The sequence below is a fragment of the Aptenodytes patagonicus genome, chromosome 6 (assembly GCF_965638725.1).
Source record: "Aptenodytes patagonicus chromosome 6, bAptPat1.pri.cur, whole genome shotgun sequence".
In the NCBI taxonomy this organism is placed as follows: Eukaryota; Metazoa; Chordata; class Aves; order Sphenisciformes; family Spheniscidae; genus Aptenodytes; species Aptenodytes patagonicus.
The window spans coordinates 14,044,914-14,057,575 of NC_134954.1; the positions used below are offsets into that span (position 1 = coordinate 14,044,914).

Consider the following 12,662-nt stretch of genomic DNA (forward strand, 5'->3'; position numbering starts at 1 on the left):
CTGTGAGGATGACTCACTAGTCTGGTGTCAGACATTTTACTCAAGATGTATGACACCTTGATACTAATTTCTTTGTGAGTAAATCTTTCATCATTTACACAAAGTGAAACAACGTCCATGGGAGGCATTATGAGCTTCTAATCTATTGCATTTAATGGACTGAGGAAAATGATTCCATCCTTGCCTATTTTTGATGGGTGAAGAAAATGAACAAGTTGTAGAGTTCTGCTTTAAACATTCCTTAAAATAATAATTGCATCATATTCAATCTGCATTAGCCTGGGGTGAATTATCTTTGAAGAATTGGGTGGAAGCTAGGGAGAGACAGCTGCCTTTGGCTGCCAGTGCATGGAACAGCTCTGTGTTCCTGTTGCAGGTCAGGAGGCAGGACTGCAACTGCCACAGTGGATCCATGTAGTTGTCACTCATCAGTCACACTCCTGCCTGTCCCACTGCAAATTTCATTCTCTTTTGCTTAAGGGAAGGTTGACACAGAGCCTTCTTACATCGGTGTAGGCTCCCCACCATCTTCCTACTCTGCTTTCTGCCATCAACTGGTGTAACTTAAAAGAAATGAACAATAGGAAATAAGTAAGTTCTTTTCATTCTAATTTCTTAACAGGTTGTTGGCTCAGTTGGATGAAACAGAAAAGGCTTTTGATCAATTTTGGACCAAGCATCACCTAAAACTAGAACAATGCCTGCAGCTTCGACACTTTGAACATGATTTCAGAGAGGTATTTCATTTGTTCATTCTGTCTAGCCTTCTCTGGTAAATAAGGCCAAATTTTACCCGTACTTAGAGTATACTGGCAATCCAAAAAGGAGGCTGGGAGAGGAGCCCTTCATTATGAAATAGGAAATGGATATTCAAAAATTAAATTCTTGACAGCTATCAGATATCTTACAACATTTCAATAAGGCACAGTGAAGAAAGTGCCAACCTGTTAGGCCAAAATGTGAAACACCGGCTTCTTGATAAATCATTTTGCATTTATGTGTGATGTTACCAAATATCACTTCTGTGATGGTAAGTTGCCAATCCCACCAGAGTCAACTGAAAGCCCAACTGTCAGCCCAGAGGCTGGAATAATACAGATTCTGGAGTAATATAGACTCTGGAGTTACAGGTCTTCAAAACTGTGTGCACCTAAATAAATAGTGAGAAGCAGGGCAACCCTTTGAAGAATAGTTGATTTTTGCTTTATTCATTGGCTTTTCCATTTTGGAATGAGCTGAAAGATTAAACTTGAGATGCAGACTCTTCTAAAAGAGGTAGGTGAATGTTTAGAAGCCATAGGTTTGTTATAATTTTGTGAGTATCTTGTGACAGGGTTTTGGCTGGGGTTTTTTGTTGTTTTTTTTGTTTTATCTTGTAGTTGTTGTTTTTTAGGTAAAACTGGCATTGGATAATCTCATGGAAGCACAAGCAGGTTTTGCTGACATTGGAGACAGTGTGACTCGAGTGGAGCACCTCCTAAGGGAACAGAAACAACTGGAAGAGAAAGGACAGGTTTGCACTGAATATAGTATTCTAGCTGCTATAGACATGATCTTCTAGACACTCCTCTGTCACTGTCCTTACATCACGCTTACTCTCTTCTCATGAGTCATTATTTTAAATTACAAAACTCAGATCCTAATTTCCAGGAGCCAGGGCTGTTCAGACCCAGTAGTTCCAGCTCGTTACTTGGAAAGCTAGAATCCGGTTCAAAAATCGGTATTTCAAACCAGGAAATGTTAGGTCCATCTTTGGAATCTGAAAAGCTCAGAATACTTAACAGGTTACCTTAGCCAGATAACTTTTAAGACCATTCTATTCAGACTCATAGCAGTCTGAGGAACACCCATGCCTTCCAATAAGCACCTTTCTTTTCCAGACATTTGGACTTGGTAATTCCATCTGCTGGTCAGCTGTGATATACATCACATTTAGTAGTATTAGAAAGCATCAAACAAACAAGTAAGTTGAATCAGAGGAGAATGCACAAATGAAAACGCTGATGATCATCTTTTTTAGGAATAGGATTAAGATTGAGAAATTTTGTGATCTTTGCACAGCTCTTCTGCAGAAGTCTAAAGGAATAAAAGTTATAGTAACATGCATTTTCCTTCCATTGTCCACATCACATAATGTATCGATGTGTGCTCTATTCCCATTAGCCACTGCTAATTTCATCCTATTGTGACTAAGCTTATGAATTGTGACTAAGCTGTACTCAGTCAGTAGGATCTGAAGAGTTTTCCAAAATATACCTTGGGATCAAAAATAAACTAAAGCATTATAAACCTGGCAATTACTGAGTGGAAAAAAAATACAGGTTTTTTGATTATTGGGAACTTTGCAGGGAAAAAAACTTGTACAATGAATGTCCCCAGTATGTGAGAAAGAAGAAGGCATACACTCACAGAATCACAGTTATCACAGAATGATTAAGGATGGAAGGAACCTCTGGAGGTCATCTTGTTCAACGCCCCTGCTCAAGCAGGGCCACCTAGAGCAGGTTGCCCACGAGGGCAGGTTGTCCAGACGGCTTTTTAGTATCTTCAAGGATGGAGACTCCACAACCTCTCTGGGCAACCTGTTCCAGTGCTCGGTCACCCTCACAGTAAAAAGTGTTTCCTTATGTTCAGATGGAACCTCTTGTGTTTCAATATGCTCACTGACAATGAATTTGGTCTTCAATGTAAATATAAAGTAAGACATATCAGCTAGCTTAATATCCCAAACCTTTACCTCCAGGCTACAGCAGAGATTGCAGAGATGGATTGTCTTTATTATGCATGTCATTTTAAGATCTAACTTTGGATTTTTTTCTCATTAATTTCACAGGAACCTTTGGAGAAGGCCCAGTCTCTAGCTCTCCATGGAGAACAGCTCATCCAAAACAACCATTATGCAGTTGACTCCATTAGACCAAAGTGTGTTGAACTCAGGCGTATTTGTGATGACTTTACCAATGAGACCAAGAAAAAGTATGATATTTTGGGAAAGTCTCTTGAGCTGCATAAGCAGTTAGATAAGGTGAGTGAACCTTATCAGATAACAGCCCTGGTAAGGTTCTACTGAAAATGAATGTTTTTATAAGCTCAGGTAATTTGGATGAAGAGAAAAAGGATTTATTCCTTTTTTCTCAATTTCATTCAGAAACTGTTACTATAAAAATTGGAGCAGTAGCTTCCCATAATTATGGTCTTAAAACGATGAGAAGTAGGAAATAAAACTAAGAAAAAATTGAGCTATGCCTAAATTCGAAATGAAAACCAAATGTATCCCAGTGCTTAAAAATGAACAGTTCACTGCTTGTTCAGTTGTTTTCACTTTCTCTGATCTAGCTAGAATAGCAAGCTAAATGCTTTGAGAATGTCTGCATGCTATTCCAGCCTTATCTGAAACAGGAATTACCAAAATTTTATGGTACAAACCTGCTTTAGAGTATTTTTAACTGAGTTTTATAGGCCTAAGAAGTTTTGGGGAGTTTTGATATGGTTCAAATATTTGTTTCAGGTTTTGGTTAATTGTGTGACTGAACACCGAAATGAGGTAGTACAGCTGACAGATTCGATTTCCAGCAACCACAGTAACACTTCTCCTCTTTGCTCAAAATATTATTATTTTACATGTGACTGGACCATCCAGCCCATGAGAGCTGAACTGAACTTGCTAGTGTTCTACATATCTAGGTGGGGTGACTTGTGGGCAGGAACTGTTGGGTGCTACGAAGTAACGTTCATTCCCTTTAGTGACATGTTAGGGCAAATCTGTATTTCATGGAGTAGAAGCGACACTTCACAAGCTGGACTGTCAGTGACGATGGAGTCCTTCTTGCCCCATTTTTCTTTAAAGGCAAGCCAATGGTGTGAAGCTGGAATCTACCTCTTAGCTTCCCAAGCTGTGGACAAGTGCCAGTCACAAGAGGGAGCTGAAACTGCACTCGTTGAAATTGAGAAGTTCCTGGTAACAGCTAAGGAACACCAGCTCTCTAACCCAAAGGAGTTCTACAATCAGTTTGACATGATCCTCACCCCCGAAATAAAGGTAAAACCCCTCAGATGTGCATGCACTCACTTAGAATTTCAAAATTACCAATTGCCTTGTACATGAGAGTGTACTGGGCCATATATTTGAGTCTGCTCAAATATGCCTCTTTCCCTACACCAGAAAGAGGCACCACCAGAAAGAGGCTCACCAGAGGTGAGCACTTGGGGCAGTAAGTTTTACTCAGATGAGTAGTCATGGAACATATATGTGATTTTCTTCAGAGTAGTACTAGAAAGGCTGCATGAGTCACCATGTCCTGCTCAGTGAAACTGAGATCTGTGCAGCATGCATGGGCTGGGTTGCATTAAACTGCAGCACGGTATGATCTTCAGCTCTAGTCTGAGTCTGGGTAACAGAAGTCCTTTCTTAACTTGCTCAGTCCAGCACTGACAACCATCCATTGTTTACCTTTTCTTTGCCTAGGCCAATGCCCAAAGAATTCTACAAAAACTAGAAGATGTACAAGAAATGTTTGACAAGAGGCAAGTAAGTCTGAAGAAGCTGGCAGCCAAACAGACCCGGCCAGTGCAACCTGTTGCCCCACATCCTGAATCTTCCCCAAAGCGAGCATCACCAAAGATTACCAGACCTGCAGGAGTAGGTAGGCCATGAACAGCTGCTTTCAGATACACACCAATGTTTTGTCCACATGATCATGTTTAATTTTTGTCAGAATGAAAACTTGCATTTGATGTTCAGTGTCAGCCTTGTAGGCCTAGCTGTTAAAAATGAATGTGAAATATCTGTCACTGCAAACATGCCAACAAGGGTGAATCAAAAAAAGTTCAAGCTTCTCTTCCTAGATCTAATCTACAGAGTACATTTCTATACTGTTTCTCAGTATGTTTTATATTGCTAATTCTTGAAAGCCCAAACCAGGCTAGTCACTGCAAGTATGCAAAGTAAGCATGAGAACCTATTTTACATTGCATATACTGTAAAGTGAGTATTTGGCTTTAAAAGGTCACAATCCCTCAAGTTTCAATCAGATGCTTGCAAAGGTTAAGGGTTCATTAGTGACACTGACTCATTTGTGCAATTTTTGGCTTTTCCCTCTACATAACTGTTTATTCACTTTCTAGCATTGTCCTCTACTAACTATAAAAGTTGAACATTGCTTCTATTTGGAATTTACTGAAAGTTCCTGATTTGAGGTTAGCACGTGCCTTTAACAAAGATAGCTATTTTCTGCAAAAAAGACCATGGGTGAAGCTAATTTGGATCTCGGAGACCAGCTACCTTGTACTTGGTGGCAGGAAGGGATTGTCCCTTTTCAGCAGAGATGGTTATAAGAAATTAAAAAATGGAACCTTAGGGCTTTTTAAAAGGGGAACCTTTAGCAAAGCGCCTTGAAAAAAAATAATTTGCTTGAAGAGCATGGATTAAACTTTGCTTTCTCAACAGGAAGATTAGGACAGCCAGTAGCCTGACCATTTTGCTTTCTAGGCATACTATCACAAGGTCACACAAACGTCCCTGTTGTTCTCCTCTGCTCCCCAACACTCATCCTTTCTCACCAGGGAAGATCATCATCTTGTTCCAGTTACCATGCTGGTTTGACATCTGTACTTTTTTCCCCCAAACCATGCTAGCCATGTTCTTAACATACAGTTGCTACCTCAAGTTTCAGCTTCACTATTGGCTTAAGGCAAGCTGAGACCACAATGCCTTTGAAGGGTTTCTGCTCTGCTACCCACGCATCTTCCAGCAATGTGTTCCCCTCTTGCACTGTTGTTGGCAGTCAATTAGCTGTATGAGTTGTGATTTACCTTGAAAACTCAATGAACTGACTGCAAAAATGTAGTAGGTAGTTTTCCATTGGATGAGTTAGAAAAACATAGGGAGCTCTGGAGATCACATAGCCCGATCACCTGCTCAAAGCAGCGCTAACTTCAAAGTTGATCAGATTGTTCACTGCGTGGCTACTAGTGCTGAAGCAAAGTAAGTTGCAGAAAAATGGAGTTATGGGGTCAGAGCTAGTTAGTCCCTGTTAGTGGTAATACAGTTTTAGAATGGCTTTCACCTATTGTGAAACTGCACCTTCAGGCTAAAAGCTAGTCTTGCATTTCTGTTTTTGCATGCAGTCTCTGTGATTGTTTCTTGAACTTCTTTCTTGTCATTTTAGAGCACTGGCAGATTTTTTTAATTAAACTTTTGGTATAGATAGAACCTTAAAAAATAGTCATTAGTATATAAACCACAATGCTTTAAGTTTTGATTCTTATTCATGCAGCCAATCCAATACTATCAGCTCTTTCACAGGAAATCATGAGATGCTCCTTTGCTCTGACCCTTGCATTGCAGTTCAGTGTTATAAAACACAATACAGGATAACTGTGTGACAAGGATTAGCCTCTGATGTCCTGTTGCAATTTAATAGGTAGATGAAATTTATTTTAAAATGTTACTCCAGTTGTTCTCTGAGGAGATGCAAAGTGCAACCCAGTCCTGTTCAGACATTCATAAGTAGACTACAGCATCTCATTCAGATTCTTTGTGCCTGAAGATGATTGACCTAGAGTACCTCTGTACAAAGAAACAGAAGTCCCTGACTATCTACAGCTTATCCTGGGGCTCAGGATTTAACTGCTGTGAACAGTACATTTATATTTACATATATATGTGTAATATATTTACATATACTATGTAATGGCATCCTTTGGGTATTATCCAAGTGTCTAATACAAAGAGTTTTACTTTTAATTTCCTGAGTGCCCTTTCCCTCAGAATGCCAAAGCACTTGGCAAGTACTGGTAAGTATTTTAACCTCTTTTTTTCAGAAAGAAAACTGAAGCACAGATAAACTGAGTGATTCACCAAGGGGTTTCACAGTCTTGAGTCTGAAATGTGGCTGAGAATAGAAACAGGGACACCGAGTCCTATTCCAAGCCTTGAAAATGAGGCTGTGGAATTCTGTTCTTCTTGAGCTTTCTTCTTCTGGACTTTCCTCTGTGCCCTTTTTTCACATTCACGGGATCAATGCAGAATCAGCATTTATTTATGGGGAGAATTTATTGAGCACCATCTTGGAAAAATGAAAGAGGCTAAGAGCACCTTCTTGAAACAGATATTGTAACTCATTGTTATTTGTTACCCAGGACATACCTGAATACTTCTAAAAGCTTGCAAAATAGAATATGGCAACAGGAACATACCATGTTCCTAGGCTGTGTAAATACAAAGGCAGGCAAAGGCAATAAAATGTGGTAAACAGAAATAGAAGACCAGAAAGAAAGGCTTTTGTCCCCAGGCAGCAGATGTAACAATACCACGGCAGCATTGCAGTGGTTGTCTGTGAAAGGAAAAAAAGTTACATTTGTTCCAGAATAGATTTTGTTTTGTTTTGTTTTGTTTTTACTTGCTGACTCTCCATTTCCCTAACAAGGAGTGGTAGGAAAATTCAATCCAATTCAGGGTGCTAATGGAAAAATCTTAGCAGATGCGAAGGCTCAGGCATGAAAATACTCCATTACTGTAACTGTGAGACTCTTCATTTTACATGGATATGTACATAGGTGCATACAGGCAGAGCTGATACCATGTGTGAGAGAAAGGGCAGATTTCTATCAGGGAAATGACTGTGACAGTTTCTTATGTGTATGTGCTTATGGTCTCTGGTGGCTCTTGTCAAAGTCTTAGCTTAGTGAAGATCCAGAAAGGCAGCTCAGAGCTGCACTGTAAACTCTCCCTCACCCAGTGCTTTTCTGTGGGTCTGGAAATTCTGAAGCAAAATTTTAAATTCATCCCATTTTTGCTTGAAGCTTTTGGTTTCACAAATGAACTTGTAAATTTTGCAGGGACAGGCCTGTTCAACATTGGAAAACTAGTAGTGGAATTATCAGGATGCTCAAAAGATTATGCCAGCTGGACTTGATGCACATTTTTAGCTGTGGGAATCTGCTTAAATATTATTCACAGATCAACCCAGAAAAGGCAGAAAACCCTCTGCTGACCCTTTTATAATAAGTGCCTTGAAAATATTTAAATAGTATATATGACACCTTATTTCAAGGAGAGCTCTGTTTACTCCCAATGGAAGCTGCTTGAATACGGCTAATGGCTAAACTTGTCCCTGTATATGTTGGGAGGAAAGAGGTGGCACTTGATGGTGAAATTCCTTTGCTCTAGTTCACTTCTGGGGGCACCATTTTTGATGATTTGCCTACATGTTTGCGGACTGCATTTCTGTACAAAACTCCTTAGCTGGAGTGAATTGGGATAGGTCCACAAAGTTAAACCATGCAGGCTAGTATTGCCCATAGGCTGTCAGGCACAGTGGGATAAGCCACAGAGCTGTAAAGGATAATACAAGCTATTAGGGGTGACTGTAGTATTCCTCTATTTTCATTTGCTTGTAATTCTCCCAAACTCTAACTTTTTGAAATAAAACTTTCCCAAAGGCTATCTTCTTCAGCCTGACGCTTTCTTGGAAAACTTCAGTAAAAAATGGCTTGGCCATTTCAGTGAACAAGGCTAGGAAAGTTGTCTTGTTTTAGTTACCTTTGTGGGAAGAGCAGGAACATGGCAGTACAAAATAGTTTTGTCCCTTCCTAAAGTGTCCAGATTTGGCAGAATTATAAGCACTTGGGGAAAAAAGAATCTCAGCTCATACACGTTCATTATGTATGAACTTGCTACAGTTTGGCTCCTATAGTCTCATTTCCTTTGTTGTCAGCAAAAATCTTTGGAACTCAGAGGCAAAGTATGTTTCATATGCCCTGCACTGCTCGTTTCCTTACAGTGTGATCTTGCAGCAGCTTAAGCCCTTCTTCATGCAGAGCTGTCACAGTCTCCCTTTCTCCTCTCCTCTTTGCCCAGCACAGCAGTGTGTTTGTGACTCTGCTTTCCCTCAGTACTTATCGTCACATAACTAGTGGGAACAAAGGAGGGAACTGAAAACTGCCACTGTGCAGGGGTGGGGTGTTTTGTTTTGGCTAGTTCAGCTCCTCATCATCCAGTTCCATGAACAGCAGTGCTGACAAAAAAAGGAGACAGAAGTATGTGGCCAGAGGTTGCGAGGAGAGGGAGAACTGTACCAGACCCAGGTGAGATGGGTTTCAGCTGTTCTGGAGTCAGCCCTGAAACTGTGACTACTTACTGCTGCTTTTACTCCTGCTGACATGGGAAAGAGAAGCTGGTGCAGTAGGTGTAAAGGTTTCAACCCTGTTAAAAACCCATGTGGGTCTTAATATGATTCAACTTAGTGCAGTTTTGGGGGTATTGTTTTTAATAACGTGTGCAACTACATAAAGAAATCTACATTGAAAGAACAGTGAAAGACTGAAATCAGAATTGCTGGGCAGGGCATGTGCCCTTGAACATGTGAAGTGGCATATAATACTCAGTAACCTGAAAATTAAGTTCTAAAAATGTCAAGTTGGTCTCCCAAAGTAGTGTATTCTCTTTTGATCTTTATCTATGGAACTCAGAGATCTCAGTGTGGCTGATAACAGCCTGTTACTTCTGAGAAGTGTTGTGAAAACAGCTCAGTAAATATTAATGAAGCACTTGAATTGTAAAAATGACTATTAGAAAAAAGACAATTATTTTCAGAGCAGGGATTGAAATAGCATATGGATAGTAAGGCTCTGGGCCCCCACTGAGAAATACAGATAAATCAAAATAGTGAATAGCTGCTCATGAATTAAGTGGTTTTGATTCCACGCGCTGAATGAGGCAAGGATTCTTAGAGGGGGGTGGAGCAAGATGCCTTAGCAGGAAAGGGGCAAAATTAGGGTTGCACATTTAGCTTTGCTTCTGGCATCTCCTGTCTTCTAAATGCTATAAAATATTCACCTAGAGGTTTCTTTGTGTGCAACATAAATGTGAAATACAGGAGCAGAGATGTCAAAATTTTGTGAGCTCATTAAGCAAATAACATGTTTAACAGCACATTGCACATACAAAATCCATGACTCACTCTACAAGCATCTTAGAAGGCCAACTTGGAACATGAAATTCATATGGGGGAACACTGCTGGAGCCTTTTCAGTTCTTTAAAAAATAAAACTTAAACTGGTTCCATCTCAGTTAAATGTGTACAACTGCTCATTGGATCCATTCCAGCATTCCTCACAGTCACTAATGCATAACACTCACTAACTAATAACATCTGGATAGAGGATAAAAGAAGAATGTCTTGCAAGAGTCTGGGGATGTGTGCAGAAGTGAGGCTGCAGAGAGATTAGCTGACTCAGAAAAGATGGTGCATGTGATTTTCATTAATGGTTTTGGGAAACCATCAGTTCCTATAGTTCAAGATATTTCTATAAAGGAAGTAGAGAAAAGGAAAAGATGCTTTCAATTTCGCAGCTGTAGGGCTGCTGTCACACTTGGGCAAGTCTGAGGAAACCAAGTAGTGTGTCTCCTTGCAGAATAATAATCCACATACAGGGGCCTTGCTCTATGCTTTTTATATGGGCAGATTTTCAGGGGGCTTGACAGCAATTTTGCTAGGGCAAAGAAGTATAGATTATATTGCCTAAGAATGGAAAAGACTTTCTGTATTAAGTCATTAAATGATAAACCTTAGGTGCTCTGGTATTTCTTTAGCTGCCTAAGCATGCTGTTTTGTCATCACCAGCATTCAAAACCACTATTAAGTCATTAATTATCTTCAAAGTCATGTTCCTGTGGGACAGCATGATCTGCAAGCCCCAATAAACAGTTTAGCAGGCTCGTTGTTTCCATGCCTGTTCTTGCCAAAGGGCTTTGATTCTGCTGTAGGTGATTAGTGAGAATGCACAAACTCTCCCACAGAACAGATAGGGAAGCATGTGGTTGGGAAGTTCACTCAAGACCTGAACGTAAAGCATGGTACTTATTTGAGGGGAACTTTGAACATCTTGCAAGTGTTGGGCGTGTGTCATAAACCCTTGACTAGAGAGTCTGTGCCTCTCGCAAGCTAATGAGAGGCACAGACTTACTCTAGCAGGAGCAAATTTGAGGCCAGTTACCCAGAGGGACTAATCCAGCTGTCTCCGAGTACCTGGGAGCTGCACACAGTTCTGTTTGTGCCTCATTGTGTGACGTAGCCCCCCTGCGAGAGATGAACTCCTGAGCGATGGTGCCTGTACCCTGCCATGCAGGAGCAGGGTGGGGAAATGGGTGAAACCACAGCCTTTCCTCATGAGCAGCACAGCAAGTTCAGTCCTGGAGTGGCGGAGAGACTGCAAAGCAACACTGAGCCCATGAGTCTATGCCCTTTCCTAGGAGCTTTAGGGACAGTACAGCCCACATCACCACTTGCTGTAGACTAGGTAATAAAACAGTAGTTCCATATTTATCATGCAACTTGTTCATAAAAAACTAGTAAGCAGTACTAAAGCCCCATAGGAGAAGCACAGTGGTGCTCCAGGTGAATGCAAGTGATAGACCCAAACCCTGCTTTACTGTAAATATCCTTGCAATAAAAAGTTTACTTCTGCATACAATGCCCTTTAACAATATTTGCTTTAAAAGCAGCATCAAGCGATTTAAAATATTAAAATGAAATCTTCATTACTCATCAAGGGAGTACTGTGAAACAATAGGATGAAAACCACCTTGAAACCATGCAGACGTCAGATTGTTTGTAGATAGTTGTAGTTCTCCTTTGTTCCTGTGCCTTTGTTCTTTCAGTAGGCAGTTGAACACTGTAACTTTCAGCTTCCTCAGCAGTACAGTACAGTAATGACCTTGGAATGGCCAACTGTACTGAATTTTATAAGGGAGTTTCCCTTATAAAATATTTCCCGTTCCACAGTAATTAGTACAATAATAATTGGCAGGTATCTGGGCTGTTTCTTTCTAAATGACTCCAGAAACTACTTAAATGTAGTGACATGCAGCAGTCTCTGAATATGGGCCAGTCAATAACTCAAAAATACTCTGGAGCATAACTGAAAACAGATTGCTTCCTGTTTTCAATTCATTTCTGGGTCAATTGGAAGGGGAAAGTTTGCTGTCTCAATCTCCATCAAATTCATCCTTGAAATATAAGCAGTTGGGTTTGACTGTTTCCTTATCTTGTATCTGCTGCCTCCTTTCTGAAATACGTCATACTGACGAAGCCAAGACTAAGCTAGTAAACGGACTGGAGTAATTAGCTGGATCAAGGAGCATCTGCACTTGGGCTTTCTGTGAATGCGTCATCTTTCACTTAAACTGTCCAGTGCTCTCTTTCCTGGATCACCTGGAGCTGTCTGGGTTTGCAAGTTGTGATCCAGACATCGAAGTCGTAATTGATTTCCATGTTTTCTGCTGACTGCTTTCAGCCAGGATTTTCACACCAGCATCAACCATCCCTTCAAGATAGAAAGTTTTCTGATTAATGAATAGGTCAAACAACTTGGTATTGCTGACTACGCTGTTCTAAGCAAAAGTTCTTGTGTTTCCTAAAGTTATTTCCTTTGATTCCATTCCTTCTAATAACACATCCAGCATATATAAAACTTGGGAATTAGCTTTGTAGAGCAATCCAATGGACTGAACTCAGATTTAGATAGGGTAACTGGACATTGGCAGCATATCTGGGGTATTCGGGAGTGCCTGCTAAGTGTGTGGGGAAGAGTATGAAACAATGTCTTGGTCTTCTTTAATTGAATCAGTTCTTTTGCGATCGAGTCTTAGATTTATTTTT

General features: G+C 40.4%; 1 protein-coding gene across 7 annotated transcripts in view; it reads left to right on the forward strand.

Moving 5' to 3' along the window:
* The window catches only part of MCF2L2 (MCF.2 cell line derived transforming sequence-like 2), a 197,943-nt gene that overhangs the window by 81,993 nt on the left and 103,288 nt on the right, over window positions 1–12,662 (forward strand). For all 7 annotated transcript variants that reach the window (XM_076341284.1, XM_076341286.1, XM_076341282.1 and 4 more), the window contains exons 9-13: window positions 623–737; window positions 1,394–1,513; window positions 2,834–3,025; window positions 3,848–4,039; window positions 4,466–4,643. In XM_076341284.1, the coding sequence (XP_076197399.1) occupies window positions 623–737; window positions 1,394–1,513; window positions 2,834–3,025; window positions 3,848–4,039; window positions 4,466–4,643 (797 nt within the window). The remainder of the gene's footprint in view (window positions 1–622; window positions 738–1,393; window positions 1,514–2,833; window positions 3,026–3,847; window positions 4,040–4,465; window positions 4,644–12,662) is intronic.